At 21.6% G+C, this 20,848-nt stretch overlaps 7 protein-coding genes across 7 annotated transcripts; 1 reads left to right on the plus strand and 6 right to left on the minus strand.

The window, feature by feature from the left end:
* Positions 1-17: 17 nt before the first annotated feature.
* Positions 18-392, minus strand: SRAE_2000166300 (Hypothetical protein; the record flags this gene model as incomplete). The annotated part of the gene is made up of 2 exons (XM_024652642.1): positions 18-165; positions 217-392. 2 exons carry the CDS (start codon positions 390-392, stop codon positions 18-20), a joined length of 324 nt encoding a protein of 107 aa, XP_024506198.1.
* A 108-nt stretch (positions 393-500) lies between these two features.
* On the minus strand, positions 501-809 carry SRAE_2000166400 (Zinc finger, C2H2 domain-containing protein; the record flags this gene model as incomplete). The annotated part of the gene is made up of 2 exons (XM_024652643.1): positions 501-524; positions 573-809. The coding sequence occupies 2 exons, from the start codon at positions 807-809 to the stop codon at positions 501-503; spliced, it is 261 nt and encodes an 86-aa protein (XP_024506199.1).
* Positions 810-1,332: 523 nt separating this feature from the next.
* Positions 1,333-4,559, plus strand: SRAE_2000166500 (SWI/SNF-related matrix-associated actin-dependent regulator of chromatin subfamily A member 5; the record flags this gene model as incomplete). The annotated part of the gene is made up of 4 exons (XM_024652644.1): positions 1,333-1,462; positions 1,504-2,082; positions 2,119-2,700; positions 2,908-4,559. The coding sequence occupies 4 exons, from the start codon at positions 1,333-1,335 to the stop codon at positions 4,557-4,559; spliced, it is 2,943 nt and encodes a 980-aa protein (XP_024506200.1).
* Positions 4,560-6,348: 1,789 nt separating this feature from the next.
* SRAE_2000166600 (Low-density lipoprotein (LDL) receptor class A repeat-containing protein) lies at positions 6,349-7,533 on the minus strand (the record flags this gene model as incomplete). Its single annotated transcript, XM_024652645.1, has 5 exons — positions 6,349-6,735; positions 6,811-7,026; positions 7,079-7,234; positions 7,312-7,413; positions 7,480-7,533. 5 exons carry the CDS (start codon positions 7,531-7,533, stop codon positions 6,349-6,351), a joined length of 915 nt encoding a protein of 304 aa, XP_024506201.1.
* A 756-nt stretch (positions 7,534-8,289) lies between these two features.
* On the minus strand, positions 8,290-8,775 carry SRAE_2000166700 (Hypothetical protein; the record flags this gene model as incomplete). Its single annotated transcript, XM_024652646.1, has 1 exon — positions 8,290-8,775. One exon carries the CDS (start codon positions 8,773-8,775, stop codon positions 8,290-8,292), a length of 486 nt encoding a protein of 161 aa, XP_024506202.1.
* A 2,718-nt stretch (positions 8,776-11,493) lies between these two features.
* SRAE_2000166800 (Phospholipase DDHD1) lies at positions 11,494-14,741 on the minus strand (the record flags this gene model as incomplete). The annotated part of the gene is made up of 4 exons (XM_024652647.1): positions 11,494-11,535; positions 12,613-13,683; positions 13,754-14,562; positions 14,609-14,741. The coding sequence occupies 4 exons, from the start codon at positions 14,739-14,741 to the stop codon at positions 11,494-11,496; spliced, it is 2,055 nt and encodes a 684-aa protein (XP_024506203.1).
* Positions 14,742-15,311: 570 nt separating this feature from the next.
* SRAE_2000166900 (Hypothetical protein) lies at positions 15,312-20,286 on the minus strand (the record flags this gene model as incomplete). The annotated part of the gene is made up of 5 exons (XM_024652648.1): positions 15,312-15,482; positions 15,533-15,910; positions 15,974-17,943; positions 18,244-18,543; positions 20,277-20,286. 5 exons carry the CDS (start codon positions 20,284-20,286, stop codon positions 15,312-15,314), a joined length of 2,829 nt encoding a protein of 942 aa, XP_024506204.1.
* Between the last annotated feature and the right edge of the window lie 562 nt (positions 20,287-20,848).

Consider the following 20,848-nt stretch of genomic DNA (forward strand, 5'->3'; position numbering starts at 1 on the left):
TACTTTTATAAATTAGTTTAACAATACGAAATGTGAGACACTTCATGAGCAAACCATTTATCATCATGATCAATGAAAGCTATAGATAGCATACATTCATAACCAAACTCAATCATTTTTTTGTATTCCTTTGCATCCCTAGATAATAAATACCACTCATGTTTACTAAAAGAAGGATTAAATATCGGAGATGTTGCAAATTGCATAAATTCTAACTGTATATTTTTAATAAAATACGGGTTAGGATTCTTCCACTTGATAGTAATAAATCCATTTTCCAAAGAAATTTCATTAATATCTACCTTTTGTGTATAAGCAGTACATCCATCAACAAAATTTACCAAATCAAATGAAGAATATGATGTAAGTTGAGATTGTTGAAGACAAACCATAGCTATATAACAAATATTAAATTTCTAATAAAATGTTGGAAGTAAAAAAAATTTATTTGAATATGAAAATAATTAATATGGAAATTAATTAGCAATGTTATAATTGTTTCATAAACTATTGCATGACATGTCCTTTATAATAAAAATTTAATAATATTATTAAAATAATATAAAACTTACTAATTTAGGAACAGATCTACCGGTTATCTTTTCATCTGAAACAATAGTATAGCATAAATTTACTAAATCATGAACAACCAAATGTTCTTGATATTTTATTGTACTATCAAAACGCTCACCGCACTCAATACATTTTTTCTTTATAAATTCTTTTGCATCATTTTTAAGATTTGAAACTCTAACCATTGGACTAATAAATGGAATTTTTTTATGGGGTTCTTTTCCACTAATAGGCATTTTATCTACAATTAAAATTATAATTAAAAAAATCCAATATTTCAAAACAAAAGAAACGTATGAAAAATTATTCCAAATTCTTGTTAAGACTATATGAGCGGTATATTTTTCCAAATATTATTATGGTGTTTTTGTCTAACTTGATGATCACTGATAAAAATATTTTGATGAATTTGGGTCATAAAATTTCCAAAAATTTAATTTATTTTAATATATATTTGAAAAAAATAATATCGACTACAAATGATTATCTGTATTATTGGTCTAGTAATATGATTTTGTAAAAAAAAAGTTATCACAGTTTAAAACAGAATTAAAATCAAGTTGCCAAATTATGAATCATAATACAATTAAAAAATAAAAATAATTTGGCAAAATAGTTATGTTTCGTTATTTATTAGCATCTTTATATCTAATCGTATGCTCTTTTCCAACGCACTTTGCATTTTCAATAGTTTTACAAAGTTTTCATTCTGTTCATTTACGGTTACTTTTTTAGTAAATAAACTTCATTAATTAATTCATGATGGTTGTTGAGGAGATGGATGTTTCTGAACCTCAAAATGAACCTAAAATTGATAAAGATGATGATGACTACATTGATCCTTCAGAAAAAGAGACAGTTAAAAATAAAACCTCTTCCGGGTTAAGCGGTAAATTTTTTTAATTAATTTTTTAATATTATTTATTTTAGATATTCCATCTGACTCATATAAAAGATTTGAAGATCTTCTACGTAAAACAGAATCTTTTTCAAAAAATCTTGATGTTGGAACTTCTTTAACCCCTTCTAAAAAAACAAAGACAAAAGTTGGTGATAATCGTCATAGAAAGACAGAGAAAGAGGAAGATGAGGAACTTTTGGCTGCAGAAGAACAAAGTAACTCTGTTTTTATGTTTACACAATCACCACCATTTATTCATGGAACTTTAAGAGATTACCAAATTAGGGGAGTTAATTGGTTAATAAATCTTCATCATAATGGTATTAATGGAATTTTAGCCGATGAAATGGGTCTTGGTAAAACTTTACAGACTATATCATTACTTGGATATATGAAACATTTTAAAAAAATTAATGGACCATTTCTTGTAATTGTACCAAAATCAACATTACAAAATTGGATAAATGAAATAAATAGATGGTGTCCAACACTAAGAGCAGTTTCTTTGATTGGTGATGAAGCTACAAGAAATACTATAATTAAAGAACAAATTTTAACTAATGAATTTGATATTGTTGCAACATCCTATGAAATGGTCTTGAAAACAAGTAATATTTTAAAAAAATTTGTTTGGCAATTTATAGTTATTGATGAAGCTCATAGAATTAAAAATGAAAAATCAAAACTTTCAGAAATGGTTAGACAGTTAAAATCAGTTAATAGATTACTTATTACTGGAACACCATTGCAAAATAATTTACATGAATTATGGGCATTGCTTAATTTCTTACTACCCGATTTATTTGGTAATTCAGAGGATTTTGATTCCTGGTTTTCAAATGAAAGTTGTCTTGGAAATAATGAAGAAATTGTTAAAAGACTTCATAAGGTTCTTCAACCATTTTTACTAAGAAGATTAAAAAGTGATGTAGAAAAAAGTTTACTTCCTAAAAAAGAACTTAAAGTATATGTTGGTTTGTCAAATATGCAAAGAGAATGGTATACTAAAATTTTAATGAAAGAATTAGATATTATAAATGGAGCTGGAAAAGTTGAAAAAACTAGAATGATGAATATTTTGATGCATTTAAGAAAATGTTGTAATCATCCTTATCTATTTGATGGAGCTGAACCTGGTCCTCCATATACTACAGATAAGCATCTTGTAGATAACAGTGGGAAAATGGTTTTACTTGATAAATTATTGGCCAAATTAAAAGACCAAGGTAAGTAAAAATTTTTATTTTAAATTGTCCATAATTATTTCTATATTGCTAATGTATTGCAATTAATAGAATAAAAAAATATTAAATATGGACTATATAAAAAGGAAAATGATAAGACATTTTATATTTATATATATGTAAAATGTCAGATACACTTCTGACAAGAAAAAATTTTTTTATGATTGATATATCTATCTTATTATTAAGGTTCTCGAGTGCTGATTTTCTCTCAAATGTCACGTATGTTAGATTTACTGGAAGACTATTGTTGGTGGAGAGGATACCAGTATTGTCGTTTGGATGGTCAAACTTCTCATGATGATCGTCAACGTTCTATTGATGAATATAATGCTCCTGGTTCTGAGAAATTTATCTTTATGCTTACAACAAGAGCAGGAGGTTTAGGAATTAATTTAACAACAGCTGATGTTGTAATTATTTACGATTCAGATTGGAATCCTCAAATGGATCTTCAAGCTATGGATAGAGCTCACCGTATTGGACAGAAAAAACAAGTACGTGTTTTCAGACTTATAACTGAAGATACTGTTGATGAAAGAATTATAGAAAAAGCTGAAATGAAACTTTATTTGGACAATATTGTAATACAACAAGGAAGGTTGGCTGAAGCGCAAAAGACACTAGGTAAAGATGAGATGCTTAGTATGATTAGACATGGAGCTGATGCTGTTATTGCAAGTAAAGATGCTACAGTCACTGATGATGACATTGATACAATACTAGCTAAAGCTGAAGAAAAAACTGAACAATTAAATAATAAATTAAAACAATTTGGAGAGAGTAGTTTAAGAAATATGACTTTTGATACAGAAGAAGGGAAAGAGGATAATAAGAAGTTTAATGTATATTCATTTGAAGGTGAGGATTATAAAGAGAAACAAAAACAAAAATCAGGATTACCTGAATTTTGGATTGAACCTCCAAAACGTGAAAGAAAACAATGTTATGAATTAGATAAAATTTTCAATGATAATAAAAAAACAAAGAAATCTAATAAACCACCTAGATCAAAAAATCAACCTGATATTAAAGAATTTCAATTTTATCCAAAAAGATGTTATCAACTTGTTGAAAAAGAAAATTTATACTATAGAAAAACAATTGATTGGAAAGTACCCTTACCAACAAATATATCAAATCCAAGAGAAGCTTTAAAAAAACAAAAAGCTGAACAAAAGAAAATAGATAATGCTAAACCCCTTACTAAATCTGAACAAGCAGAGAAAGAACGTCTTTTACAGGAAGGATTTCCAGCATGGACTAAGGGAGAATTTCTTGCTTTTGTTAGAGGATGTGAAAAGTATGGAAGAAAGGACATACAAAGTATATCACAGGATATTCCATCAAAAACTTTTAAAGAAGTTGAAGATTATAGTAAAACTTTTTGGGTTAAAGTACATTTATTAAAAGATAAAGATAAGATATTGAGTAATGTTAAGAAAGGAGAAAATAGATTGAAGAAAACAAAAGGTGTTCAAAAAGCTATTGATAAAGCAATAAATGATAGTGTACAACCACTAGAACAGTTAAACTTATTTTCAGCTGGTCACAGGCAAAAATTATTTTTACCTGAAGATGATAGATTTTTATTGGTGCAAATGTCTGAATTAGGATGGCATAATGATGCAGCAGCTGAATTGATTTGTGAAAAAATTCGTACAATACCTAGATATAGATTAGATTTTAGAATGTTATCAAGAACTCCTGAAGACATAAAAGTTCGTGTAAATCAACTTCTTAGTGTTATGGAACGAAATATGAATAAAAAGGCAGAATGGGTGAAATTCAAGGATATTGCCAAACAATGTGAAAAGCACTATGAAGAAATTAAAGGATAATAGCAGCAAGTAATTAATTCCGTATTACTCATTTTGACACTAATCATTTTTAATAGTGTTATTTTTTTTTTCTAAAGAACATTATGCAAAAGAAGTACAACTCTTTTATAAAATTAAAAAAAAATTTTTTTTCTTTATTATTTTCACGGTTTAAATTTTCATTTTTTTTTAATTATTTATGCTAATTATTGTCATTAATTCAGCCTTTGGCTAATTGTATTTGTAATGAATTTTTAATTTTTTTAAGTAAATTTTTTTGTTTTTATTTTATTGGACTTTTAAACTGTTTATATAAATATATTTTTAAAAAATAGAATCATTTTTTAAAAGTAAAAATAAAGATTAGTATAATTGTTTTTTACTTTCTTTTTGTTTATACAATGTTCTTAAGAATTCCTTATATAATATGTACCAGAAATTATTTTAATATTATCAAAGTTGACAAAATTTTATACATTGAATATGCTTTCATTATAAAAAAAATTATCTGGGTAATTTTTTCTTGGTAAAGTGAAAAAATATCATGGATATTATCTCCCTCATTAGTTAAGTAAAAATTCATAAACTTATTTTAAAAGTTTTATTTCTAACAAGATGTTAATCAAACAAAGACCAAAAAAAATGATTCATTGAATACAAATGTGCACTTTCTGAAATAATTGTATTAAATTCTAGTTATCCATTTAAAATAACAAAGAATGAATCTTTCAACTCTTTATTTGTAAAACTTATTAACATTAAATAAATTTACTTCTTGTGTAATTTTTTTTTATATTAAAGATAAATAGTTGTTTTATTACTTTTTTATAGTAAAATTTTTCTGGGTATATACTTTTACAACTTTAAAAAATTTAACATTGTTGAAAAAAAAAACAACCAAGTTTCAAACATATATATAACTGCCACAATTTAATCTTTAATCACTAGATATGTAAGTTTTGAAGTACTTTTAAGATTTGTTTTTAATGAAATATTAAAGTACATGAAATTTTTTTATGGTAAAGTTAACTTTGTAAAATTTTTGTTTTCTTATCTTTTATATATCAATAATTAAATTATTATAATAATACATTTTTTTTTTGTTTTTTTTATATTGTTATAATTGACAATAAGATTAATAAAAATAATATATGTTTTATTGTATTAAATTTTATGATAAAGAAAAAATTATTGGTACAGAGAATAGATAAAATAAATATAAATAAGGAAATCAAAGATATTTATCTTTTATCCTAACTATTGACAATTTTGTTTATCTAAAATTATTCATGTTTTTTTTAAAATAAAATGCTAAATAATAACTAAAGTTTTAACATTTTTAATATACAAATTTTTTTTGGTAAAAATAACTATATAATTTATACTTTTGGTATATAGATTTATTTTTATTATATTTAGATGAGTAATTAGATAAATTAAATTATTCTCTAATTAAATTGAAAAGTTATTAAAAATAATTTTTTTTTACTTGTATAAATTAACAACATAATAAGAACAACAAAAATTATATTATTTAAAATTATAGTAACTAAATATAATCTTATATGATGTGATAAATCTTTGTATAATTTTAGAAACTAAAAAAAAAACTTATTTGTTATATATAACTAAATATTAAAAGTGCAAAAAATGATATTAATAATTATTTTGGTTTTGAAAAACAAACATTTATTTTAGTCTTAAAATCTTTAAATATTATTTATCATTAAAAATCTGTAATTTTAAACTTTCGTTAAAACTATAGAAAGTAAAAAAAATCTAATTATAAATCATAAAAGAAAACAAATATTTATCTTTTTATTTGTTTTATATTTTGGTAGTTTCCACCCGTATTCTTAGTAGCTATTTTATTAATACTATCATGAATACTTTCAATATGATTCGGAACAGCTTGTGGAAAAAATCCTTTCAATCCTAATGTTAGTAATGCTACTGTTTCCTCTGGTTCAGATGATGTTTGTCTTCTTTTTTTATTTCCAAATATTCCTTTACAATAACCGTTTTTTTGTTTTGTTATATATTTTTTTCTAATACAATATGTTATAAAAAGAAGTATGATTATTGTAATAATAATTATTAAAAAAATAAATCCATATAAAAGATAAGGTGTATTGAAAGGCATGTTATTGATAATACTAACTTCTAATGGAATATCATCATTAACATAATAACAATTCTAAAAAAAAAAAAATAATAAAAAAATAATATATAAATGATGTATGATAATTTATATTTTAAAAAATATAATTACCTGTTCATCTCCATTTAATCCACAATTATCTTTTCCATCACAAAATAAATGTTTTGGTATACAATTTTTTGGATTATTAGGACATTGCTTTAAAAATGAATGATACTCTGAACATGAAAATCTTAATGGAGTAAATGTTAAGGAAATAAATTCTTTTAATGCTTCATAAGCCGGAAGTAGAAATGTTAAATGTAAGGGAGATTGAAAAAAATGAGTCTAAAAATGATATTTAATTAAAATTTTAAAATATTATATATTTTTTTTATACCATATAAGTTGTACACCCGATTGTTATATTTTTTTGATTAGTTACAAGAATAAGTATATGCTCAAATGTTTCACAACTAGTTTGATGAAGATCTAAGTCACTTTTTAAATTCATTAATATTCCATTATACATAAATGGATTAATAGAAATATTAAACTAAAATAATTTATTAAAAAAAATATAATAATATATTATATGTATATAGTCAATAAATAAATAAATAAAAAACTTACATTAATTTCATGGTAATTTTTTGTATATTTATTATTAACTAAATCATTTATTTCTAAAGCATCATCTAATAATACATGATGAAATTTAAATTTAAATTGGTTCTTAATTTTAAAAAAAATTAGTATAATAAATTAAAAAAAAAATTGTTTTTTTTTTATAAAACTTACAGTTGCCTCAATACACCATGCCAACAAAAGTAAATTATTAGCAATATAAAACATAAGTATTTTTTAACAACAAATTTTTTAGCATTCACTCTTTAGTCTAAATAAAATACTACTTATCATCAAAATAATGTACATATATTAAATAATTAATAATTTATCAAATTTCAGAACCTAATTCTTTCTCATGATAATATTACAAAATGATAGTATATAGAAATTTCATTATATTCTCTTTTATACTACCATCATTTTTGGAGGTCATCAAATTGGGGGTTTGCCTTCAATTGAATTGCTCTATTCCTAATTGCTTCTTAAAAATTTCAATATACTTCTAACTTAATGTTTCTTCTATCTCTAGGAGGTGGTTTTATGTTATAAATAAAGAATGCTTTTTCTAATCTTAATCTACATAAAAGTTTATGTCAACCTCTCCTTTCCCATTATTTCACCAAATCGGGTATGTAATTTTGTCTAAGAATTGAATTATATTATTACTAGAGAATTATTTATCTTACATAATATTTAACAATTGTAAAATGTCAAAATTTTTATTTATTTTTTATTATTTTTTATTTTATATTTATTGAATGAAATATTATAATATGGTATTATAATAGGATTAACTTAACAATAGGAAAAAAAAAAGTACAAAATAGAAAAATAAAAAGAATTAATAAATAATAAAAACAAACTAAAATAGTTTTTCCAATATAATTAAGAATAGTTTAAATAAGTAAATTATAGTATATAAATATATATAAAAAAAAATTACAAAAACTAATTTAATAGGGTATAACATTTTAGAAAAGTTTAAAATATATTAGAAATTTGAGAAGTTCGAAGGCATATTATTTTTTGAGTTTTACGTTCCAGTGTAATTATACTTTCTGGGGATACAAAACATCTACGATCTATATATGATAAATATGATTTACATACTTTACATTTAATTTTATGATTAATATTTAATATTGTTAAATATTCTAATTTAAATTTTTCTTTACCATTAATTTTCATTAATTTTGATCCATTATTATAAATATATTGTGGAATAGTTGTATAATAAAAACAATCATTATTATGACAATCACATAAAGCATATATAGAAAATGTAAATGTTGTAATATTTTTTGATGCAACTAATAAATTTTTCCAATTTTCTTCAATAAAACCTTCATCATGTTTAAGATATACAAAAATAAAAAGATTTTTAACAATATTACATTTATTAATTAAAATACCAACTTCTGATAAAGGATTTTGAAGATGAATAGAAAGATTTAAAAGTTTTGGCATCTTAAAAGATGATAATTTTAGAATATTAGAATGAAAATGACATGAATGTAAACACATATTTGTTGTATATTGTCTTCTTATTAATAGAAGAAAATATTTTTTATTATCTTCTCTTATATGGGTGTATTTTAACGAAGTAGTGTAAAGATTTTTTGGTAAAAAATTGAATAAATTGTCATATATAATGGATGATGTTGACAATAAATGTGAATTGTTAAATATTCCATTTATATGTAATGAAATATGTTTAATCTTTTTTGAAAAATGTAAGATAAAATCAACAAAATTTTTGTATTCAAAATTAAAATTGTTATTATCACTCTCATCTAAATTGAAACATTCATTTATTCCATTAATATATAAAAAAAAATTACTTTGACATATGTCAATAAATAATTCATCAAATCTTTTGTTACCTAATTTTTTAAAATTATGACAAGGAACATTTCTACTATATAATTTAAATTCTTTACAAATATTTTCTAGATTTTTTCTATCATTATAACAATTGATATATTTAAAAATTTTTTCCATTATAAGTTGATTTGTATAGATAAAATAAGCTATTTTTTCAAAATTTTTATTTAGTTTCTCATTTTCTTTTGTCCATCCTAAATCTATTTTGGTAATTATTTTATTTTCATTGTCTGTTTTTTTATCATAAAGAAAAAGAATATTAATCAATTTTTGTTCATTATCCATTCTAAAAATAACATCTTAATTAGTTTCTAAATTACAAAAAAAAAAAAAAACAAATAAAATTTTTTTATATAGTAAAAAAGAGCAAGAAAAAGAAATTACATATACAAATTAAATTACTAAAAATATAGAAAAACATTAAATTAAATGCTAAAATTTTAATTTTTATTATAAATAAGTTCTTAAATTTTATTTCTTTTTTATATGTATATTTTAATTTTAATATAAAAATATATATGAAGTACATTTGTTTTTATTTATAAATATTTATAATATTAAAGAAATACTATATATTTATAATATAAGAAGTACTGAATTATTTTTATACTTTTTAATGTATCAATAAATTACTATATACATCTATAATTATAATAATTTTAATAGTACTCACTTAAAAACATATCTATTAAAATTTATGATAATACATTATTTAGTTAATATAATCAACAATTATCAATTATAATGAAATATATTATCATCATATAAATAAATAAACAAACAAGCATTAATATAGTAATTTACGTTAAAAAGGATAATCTTAATGGAAAAATCTTTTGATTATCTTTATTTTTTTTTTTAATATCAATAATATTATTTACAATTTTTAGTTGAAAATAAAATTTTATTTAATAACAAAAAGTCCTTCAAATAACAAACAACGATAATGTTTGTTGTTAGCTTTTATAAATCATATTTATAATAGTTACTTTTTTTTTTTTAAAAAAAGATAATTTAAAAAGATGTGATGATATTTAAAATATATACAGGATATATATTTTGGAAGTTACAGTTAAAATTTATATCTAACAGGAAAACATATAAAAGATTATTCTTATCTCAAATAATATAATTTTTCCTCCTTTTAAAGTGTGATTAAATTTTGATAACGTAAAAAAATATTAAAATTTATATATTTAAAATATTTTTAAAATATATTTTAATAAATATTTTTGATTTTTGATAAATATTTTAATCTATAAATAAAGATTTATAACTTTATTTTATTGTAAAATTTAATAAAAAATAATAGAAAAAAGTTTATTGAAATTATTAAACTAAATTTTAAACATGTTTCAATTGATAAATCATTTGTCATTACTATTAAAAAATAAAACAATAAAAAAAGTTTATTCTATACAATGTAAATTCAAAAAAAAAGTTACTTCTTTTTATATGTTTTAAAATAATTTCCATGAAAAAAAAAAGTAAAAAAATTTTCTAAATAAATTAGATAAAAAAAAAGTACAAATGTTTGAAATATAAAAAAAGTAAAAACAATCAAAAAGGTGGTTCATTTATATAATACATTTTTTTTGACTACAATTTACTTGTAGGGAATAGAAAACAATGAACTAAATCATTGAATCTGTAACACGTTTTTAAAAATATTGTTACCAAATTACATCTTTTCTTGTTTTTCTTATCGATCTTACAAACAACTATCATGAAGTATGACTTTTTTTTAAAATATTCCTTAGATGAGTTTCAATAGTTATGTTGTTGAGGATTTTTAAAATGCATTTTTTTTTCAATTATGTTGTTTTTGATGTTGATGAAAAATTAATTGTCAATAATAAGAAAAATTAATAATAATATCTTTTTTATTTTTCAATTTTATTGTAAAAATTAAGATAATATTAATAGAAAAAAAACATCTGAAAAATTCAACAGCATGGTAAAGATTATCTTAGATATGTTCAATTTATTTATTACAAAAATTACATTTGATTATCAATTATTAGATTTTATCTATTTAAACAATTCCAAGAGTTAAAATATTTTTTTAATTTTTAAAACAATATTAATATGATGTTAGAAAATTTATAAAAAGCTTTTTATGTCTATGATTTTAGAACTTTAACTTTATTTATTTGTATGGATATTTAACAATTTATTCTATAAAAAAAATTTAATTGTTAAAAAATAAATATTTTATTTAAATTTGATTTGTATAAAAAAAGTACTATAAGTCAACTTTAATTACTATGAATATATTTAATTTCTATGATCTAATTGAATTTATGAATGCTCTTTTGATATATCATTCATGTGATAGATATCCTATAAATAATAGTAAAGCATTGATATATATTGAAAGATATATAAATTGAATTATAAATTTTTAAAGAAAATTACACTTGAAACGATTTTTTATTATTTACTTCATAATACATAAAATTTCTAATAAAATTCGCATAAAGAATTTATTATATTATGCCATCTATTATAAACATTATCAATTTAACTTAAATTTTTTTATGATTTATGATATATTATGAATTTTAAAAAAAAATTATGGAAGTTTTGTAAATAATAATTAAAATATTTTATGATAAATAAAATTTCATGTTCTTAAAAAAAGTTTTTCTTAAATATAAAAACAATACTTCATGTGATAACTCTTGGAAAATTATGAATTTTGAATATAATCAAAAATATCTTAAAGTCAAAACTTTAGAAGATATAAGCAATAAAAGTTAGTGACAAAAGTAAAAAATATTTATTTATCTAAATCGCCTTTCATAAAATAATGTTTTCTACATTCGATTTTTATGAAAATTTCATTAAACCTAGTATAATCTTGATAAGGCTTTTTTATTTTTAGATATGATAAAAAAATGATGATATAAAAAATTTTTAAGCATATATTCACAACTCAAGCTAGAAAGCTAACAAAAAAATAAACATTGTTGCGTAAAACTTTTTTTAAACGTAAATTCTATTTGAAAAGTAATCAGAAGTTGATTGCAGAAACCCGTTTGTTTGTCTCATTATTTTTAAGTGAAATATAACCAAGAACGAAAATTTTTTAAAATATTCATTGTTCCTGGCTTTTTATCATCTCAGCTAATAATTACCCTATAAAGGTGAGACTGGTTTCATTTGATTTGTCTTAAACAAATTATTTATGGAAAATGTTTACTATTTTATGAGATTCAAAAACTAGTAAAAAAAAATCATTTTATCTCCAACATTTTTTCCCCAGTATTTTTGCCTGATAATTAAAATACATTTGTATAGAATAAAATAAATAAAAAATATAAATGATGTTATAAAAATATATTTAAATAATTTAAAAAGTTTTACAAATATTAGACTTGTTATATTGTTAATAAATATTTTTAAAAACTTTTATACCTCTTTTTCAATTACTTCACCAAATCCTTCATTATGATCATTAAGCATAATATTTGCAATAAATGAAACTACATCAGGATTAGTCCAATATGAAAAATGTGCTCTTAGCATTCCAACATAACTTTTATCCATTAAACTTCTTTGCACCTGAAAATCAATTCTTCTTTTAAGCTTAACATCTTTTGGAACAATATTTATTAAAGTTTCTAAATCACCAGTTGTATCTAGTGTTTCTAATGCATCAATAGCTTTTTCTTCTATCTTAGGACCCTTATTTTTATTTGAACTAAACCAGCTTCCAGTTTTTTTACTTTCAACAACATCTTCATGTTGTGATTTTAATTTGCTAACATTGTTAGTGCTATTTGTTGGAGAACTTTCAGATGATGATTCATCACTGTTATACCCTTCTAAAAATGCATCATTTGGATTTGGTTTAATTTCCACAATAGGACTTTGATTTCTTGATATTTTTTCAAGTTTTTTTCTTTGATAATCTCTCATTAACTCTAAGTTGAAATTATATGATGAAGTATGTGACTTTTCATCAGTATATGAAAATAATTTTAATGGTTTAACAAATTTATAATTTTCATGGAATATTGGTTCCAATCTATAAGCTACAGGATCCATTGGATGATAAATATTAATTATTCTTTCAACTTTACCATTTAATGCTTCAAATGTTTTTGGGGTAGCACCTCTCATTACCAAAAATATTCCTAATGGTGAACCAACACAAAATAATGTTTTAACATTAAAAATAAGACTTTCTTCCTGTTCATCTAAAATATCTTCAAGTTGAACACTATCAAATAATGTTTGCCTTGAATCTAAATAATTACACAATCTTATTCTATCTGATCCTTCCAATGATTCTATTTTTGTCATTAAAGCATTTGTTACATACTCATCATAAATATGTAATGGTGACCATTTTGAAAGTATGTCAAATGATATAACAGAACCAAGTGAATGTGCAAATATTGATACATTTCCTTTGAATTTTGGATTATATTTTATAAATGTTCTATACACATCATTTAATTGTCTAATTACTCCATTCACAATCTTAAAAAAAAAATTAAATATAAAAGTATTTTTCATGATATAATTAAATTATGTTAAAAAAAAAACAAACCTCTGTTCTATATAATGGAGATTGATAATACATAATATCCAAAGCAACTGCATTCATTGTTTCTCTTAAATTACTCATTTTACTAAGTAAAATATGTGAACTCATATCTTCATCTAATACTAAATGACTTCTCCATTCAATTGGTAACATTATCATTTTTTTTTTACATTTAGTATATTGTTTATCAATAATTGGTGTTAATAATTCTCTTAATTGATTTGTATTTTTAGCTATTAAATTTTCATAACCTTTTTGTCCTATACCATGGACAACTAAAATTAAATCCGTAAAATCAGGTTTTCCATCTTCAAATAATGCCTCATCAGGATATCCCCTAGTTAATGGTATAGCTTTTGACCATGAAATATATCTTAATAATTTACTTGTTTTACTATTATATAAAAGGCATATATCAATAACAGAATTCCATCTTACTTCTTCTGTTGGAGTTTCAAATGATGTTAGTAATGGGCGTTTAGTAGTATCTTTATCACTAAAAACAGGACCAAATGGTATTGTTTGATCTAAGAATTGTTGTAAATGATGTTTTTCAATACGTTCAGCCAAATCTTTGTTTATTGGTTGCATATCAAAAGTTGTAAACCAAATACCACGACAAATATCAAAATCATCATCTTTCCAATAGATAGGATAAACTTTTAAAAATGCTGAATCAAGTTGATAAAGTCCATCCATCACTATAATGTCAATTGAATCTGAACATTCTTCTAATAAATGTTGTGCTTCCTCTTCTATTGGAACACCAAACATTTGTCGATAATGAAGTTCTATATTAATTGAGTCATATCCTATAATATAATATATTTTAAAATATAATTATTAAAAAAAAATTACCCTTAAATGGAAGCCATTTTGTTTCATTACTTCTTTTATAAAACCATCGTACCTCATGAATAGTCAAAGGTGATACCTTCTTTTTTTTATTTTTTTTTTCAAGTATTGGGCTTACTTTTTCCTCAGTTATCATCGTATTTACAACTCTAAAAGTAGACAAATAAAAATGATTTGTTAGACAAATTTTGATTGATTATCGTAAAATATTAAAAGACAAGATTATAAATTTAATCATTTCCTCTTTTATAAAATAATAATAATTCAATTAGAATAATTATATTTTTATTTTTACACATAATAATAATAATAATCTTTTTTATATAGTAACAAGTCTACCTATGTTACCATAAGGTCTACTAAAAAGATGACGAAGCTCCAAGCTATTTCCATTTAAATTTTCTGATAAAAAAAATTATATTCATTTCTTATTGTAAAAATATATGATAATTTTTTTTTTTAACTATGTATGCATACTTTTTTTTTTTGTTGATAATGATATAGATATAAATAAATTGATAAAATAAATTTTAAAATATTATTTCTTAAATACAATATAAGAAAAAAAAAATTACTTATAATTTTATAAATATTCTAAAAATAAAATAAAAAATAAGTAATTAATGTTTAAAAAAAAAATATTACATATTTTAAAATTTTTAATTAATAAATAGTAATAAAGGACAAGAAGAAAAAAAAATTTTTTTTATTGCAAAAGTCTAGCTATTGTTTTAAATTTACGTTCTAACATCTCAATTCTTCCTTCAAATCTCATTAATTGTGCTTTCATTTCACGATTATCTTTTTTCAAAGAAATATTTTGTTGTTTCAATTGTTCCATTTCCCAATGAAGTTCATCTTTATTTTGATGGGTTTGCTAAAAAAAAATAAATAAAATCATTTTATGATTTAAAATTAGTTATTTACCTTCTGTAGTTGTTCAACAGTTGTCTCAATTAAAAATGAATCAATTCTTTGTAACCTTTGTTGAGCTGTCAATTTGTTAACTTCACCCATTCTTTTTTCAACTTCACTTTCGACAAATTTTTTATAGTGAATTTGTGCTTTCTTAGCTAAGCTAGCTAATTCCTCCCAGTTAACAGATGTTCCTGGATCAATATCTTTTGATATCATTTTTTTAACCATATTGATTAACATAAATGCTTTATCAAGAATTAATCCATATGGAAAACAAAGTATTCCCTCATCCATTGGAGCACGAAGCATATCAACAGGGTTTAAAACAAATAATTGAAGATTTGTAAGAATTTTTATTGGATTAATAAGATGTTCGTTGATATGAACCTATAATATAATATTAAATTTAAGAAAAAAAAAAGTAATAATTTAAAAATAATAAAAACTTACATTTCTTTGACATTCAGAAAGAAGTTTATCAGCTTCATCAATAAGTTTATAATACCCCGAGTTCAATAATTGCCCACATAATTCATCCCAATGAGGATGTACTTGACGTTTCTCACCTAATTCTTTATAACTTAATGTTTTTAAAACTAATTGTAATGAAGCTACATTAACTGATTGCATTCCTCTAACTCTTTCTTCTATAACAGCACAATCTTCTTTTACTGTTCCAAGAGTATCTTTTTTTAATAAGAAACTATTATTAAAACCATTATTTGTATCAATTTTTCTTAAAATATGATGACTATCTGTATTATTATTTATACATGTTGATCTTGATGCACTACGTCTTATAATTTCTCTACTTGCTGGAGAAATTGCTGTATAAGATGCAGATAATGGATTTTCTTTTGATGATAAATGTTTTGAGTATGTTTCTAAAGATGAATATCCAGAATTTGTTATTGGATAAGTATTAATAGTACTCATAATTGAACTAGAAGATGGTGTTAATGTGCGGTCTAATGATAAATCACTGGCTAATGTTGATGATGATGTTTTATATGAAGTATTTAATAAAATATTACTACGTGAAGTAAGATCTTTACTACAATCACTAATAGACAAATTACTATCCATATCTATTGAATTATTTTTTGATGTAAAAACTAATGAAGATGATAATGTAGGTGTCTCCTCTTTATCACCATTCATTTTATTAATCATATTTGATTTAGTATTACTTCCTTGTGGTGATGTTTCTTTTAATGGTGTTGTTTCCCTTTCTTTTATTAATGATGATGATAATGTATCAAGTTTTTTTTTCAAATCATCAAATGATAAATTAGTTGTTTTTGTTGAAATAGTTGATCTTTCCGACAAAAGAGCAGAAGATATTCCACTTGTAGTATTATCTGATGAAGGACTACTCTTATTTGTATAGTCATCTTTTGAAGAATCAATAGAAATATCATTAAGAATTTCTGAAGGTGGTGAAAATGACTTTTCAAGTGATATTCTTTTTTTAGTTGATATATTTTCAATTGGTGGTTCTTCAATAAATTCAATATCATCACAATCAATTGTCTTATGATTAGATAATATATCTTTTTTTTCTTCACTTTTTTCATCTAATGAATTTTTTAATTTTGTATCATTGACTAAATTACTACTATCTAAAGTAGAATTTTTTAAATTACTAATTCCATTTATTTTTACATCTGATATTGTATTTTCTTCAACATCTTTTTTATCTTCATTATTTTCAATAATTTCTTCTTTTAATGAAGTTCCATCTTTAGCTGGGCTTTGTCCCATTCTTATAACATATGAAACACTAGAAACATCTTCTTTTATCTCACTAATAACTTCTGGTGTATTTTCTTTTTTATCATTAGATGGGGAATTATCTTTTTTTTCTTGTACTTTTTTCTTTACAACTTTTTTAATAATTTTCTTTTTTATAACAGGAGCACTCTTGTCTGCCTCATCATTATTAAAAGATTTAGGATCAATAAAAACTTTTTTAATTGGTACAAGCCAAATTTTTGTTTCAACATTAGTCACGTTAATTTCATTAGTTGGTGGTATGTTAGTTAAAATATTAAATTTAATATTACCAGATGATAAAATTTGCATTGCTAATAATCCCCAATTTCCATCAATATGACATTTTTTCATGGCACTTCGTATTCCAGCCTTCCAAGATGTACCATTTTTTAATAATAATTTTAATGAATGTGTTACCTCACCATCAGTTAAAATAACACCATTTTTCATACAATGTAAAACTTTACTTGATGGTGATAATGTTGCATAGTCAGAAGTTGAATTAAAATCATTTGTTTTTAAATATACAATTTGCCTTCCAAGACTTTTAATTTTTAAATTAAATGGTGGTTGAGTTAAATCTGGACATGGTTCAATACAACTTTCAACGACAGCATATGTATCTTGTAATGAATGTGTAATTTCTAAAGAAAATATTATTTTATTATATATATTATGCCAAAATGTTAAGATATAAAGTGGATGGTTAAACTAAAAAGTTATTGTGAGTTTTGGTGTCAGGTAACGAAATAAATTGATTATAATAATATTAAAAATATAAATAATATTAATATAAAAATTATAAGAAAGTCATTTAAAGTGTGTACTTATTCAATTGATTGATATAAAAATGTTTATATAATATCAAATAATATAAAAATTATTAATAATTATAATTTAATTAAAATTTAACTAATTACAATATAATAGAAATAAAAGCTTACCTGATAAAATAGAATGTAAAAAAATTGGTTTGAAGGAAGTTTCTTCTGTATAGGATACCATGCCTTCGTCGGTATCTTCTTCCTCTTTAATCTCTTTTAACTGATCTTGTACCTCAAAAATATAAGTTTTACTAGCTATACTAATATTATTATCAATCGGGAGGCAACCCTCTTCTCTTGTTAACTCAACTTTTGTGATCTTATTCTTTTCAGTATCTTTAGCAGTGTTACCACTTTGACTAACACTTTGGGCTGGCCAAATGCCGAGGCGGTCCAAAAAGTTTAAAGAAATCGTTTTGACTAGGAAAAAAAAGGTTATTAAAAATAATATTTTGAGATATATTTTTTCTAAAAATTGTTATTCAAACGAAATAACGAAATATTATATGTTTTGGTTATAAAAACTAATTGACAAGATTTTTATAACTTTTTTTTTTAAAACAATCTTTGTTATGTTAATTTATAATCAGAAACATAAAAATAATTTATGAGATATTTATATTTAAATAAAATTATCAGTTATAGCCAATGAAATATTATATGATTAAAAATGTTTTTAAAAAAAAATTATTTTACTTAATATGATAAAGTGATATTTATTCATTTAAAAAAAAAGTTATATTAAGTTATAATGAGTTGATAAATAAACAGAAATTTGTTGATTTGGAGATACTTGTATCTCTTTTGTTTTGATCCCTGATCTTAATCAAAAGAGTAGGCTTTCTTTTATCTTGAAGAAAGCGCAACTATATTAACGTAGTGTGCTGAAGAACATTTTATAGATTTATAGTAAAAGAAAGATATTTATAGACAATCAACTTGATTTAAATGTACAATTTTCTATTATTTATTTAATTTTGAAACTACAAATAAATCAATATATATAATTTGTTTTAATAAACTTTTAAATAATGTATTTATATTTTGTAATATCAAGTATCATCTTATAATTTATAAATACTAAATAATTATTCTTAATAAAATTTTATGTATTCTTAAAAATTTTAATACAAAAAGTTACAGCTAAAAGTATATATATAAAAAAAAAGTATTTGTTACTAGATAAATTAAAAATTATATTTACAAAAATATTTTTTATAAAAAAAAGTGCTAAATATTCAATTACAAAATAATTTGAATATAAATGTAATTGATATCTGATAAGAATAAAAAAAAAATAACTAGTGTAAAATATAACTATATAATGTAAATTGGCAATAAAAAAAAAGTTATAGTATTAAAATTAGTTTTAATATTTATAAAGTTTCTTTTAATACTATTATTGAGACTAAATACCTGAAAAGTGGGATGAAATTATAAAAATATCTTTGATTAACAAATATATTTTTGAGTGCTAAGTAAATGTAAAATATTTAATTTAACATTCAGTTACATTATTAGTATGTTTTCACACCAAAGTATATTATCAATATAATTAACAACATTTCAAGTAGTTTTTAAATAAAAAAAAATATATATATATTTATGTTAATCAAAAAATGTTCTCATTTTAATATAAAATCAAATATAATAAACTTTTATGATTATTTTAGATAATCATATATACTATTTAAGGTTTTTTTAAAAAATAAAGAATAAATAAAATAATAAAAAGTTTAATGTGATAACAATAATGTAATAAAAATATCAATTAAATATGTATAAAATTGTATGTACATAAAATTATATTATTAAATTGGCAATTATTTTAATTTTTATCAAAAATATTAAAGTATATTTTTAAGTGATAATGGCAAATTTTGTAATTAAAATATTTTTGAATTTCAAAGATGTGTTTGTTTAACCAATTGAAAATGTTTGATTTAAGAGTAATAACTTTAAAATATTTGTTACAGGAGTAAATAAATAAAGTCTCCAAAAATATTTAAGTTATTCAAATTTTTTATTATTTCATCAAGTGATACTTTTTTAATACATTGTATTGATAAAAATATAACATTCCAGTTTATAAAAAGTATTCTTTTTTTCTTTTTTTTAAACAAATTTTGTAAATATTATACAATACTTCTTACAAATAGTCATTGCTTGTAGTTTTAAAAATAAAAAAATTTTTTTTTGTTAAATATTTCATTTTGTATTTGGAAAAAAAAAAGTTTAGAAAAAATGATATTGTTTCATGGTTGATGTAATAAAATAATGAGTTCATTTAATGCTTTTAAAAAATAAAAATAATTTTATATATTAATTTTAAAATTAATTAGTTTTTTTAAGCAATTTCAATAAATAATATTTAATTAAAACATTAATTTTTAAAAATATAAAATAATAAAATCTTATAAATGTAATATTATTAATATTTTATGCCAAACTTTATTTTTAAAACTTAAAAAATTAGATCAAAATTAAAATCTGTTATGAAAAAATACTTTGTTTTTTACAATTGAAAACAAAAATTATCTAAAGACATCTGTACTTTAAGTAACAATAAAATGAAGAAGATTAACATGAAATTAAAGAACTTCCATATTGCCTTATGGAAGACTTTACCAAGACATCTGTTATGGCTAATCCGTAACAAATAATTGAAACCATTTTATATAGTCAAGATGATGGTATGATAAAAGAAAAATAAAGAATAATTCAT

The sequence above is a fragment of the Strongyloides ratti genome, assembly GCF_001040885.1.
Source record: "Strongyloides ratti genome assembly S_ratti_ED321, chromosome : 2".
NCBI lineage: Eukaryota > Metazoa > Nematoda > Chromadorea > Rhabditida > Strongyloididae > Strongyloides > Strongyloides ratti.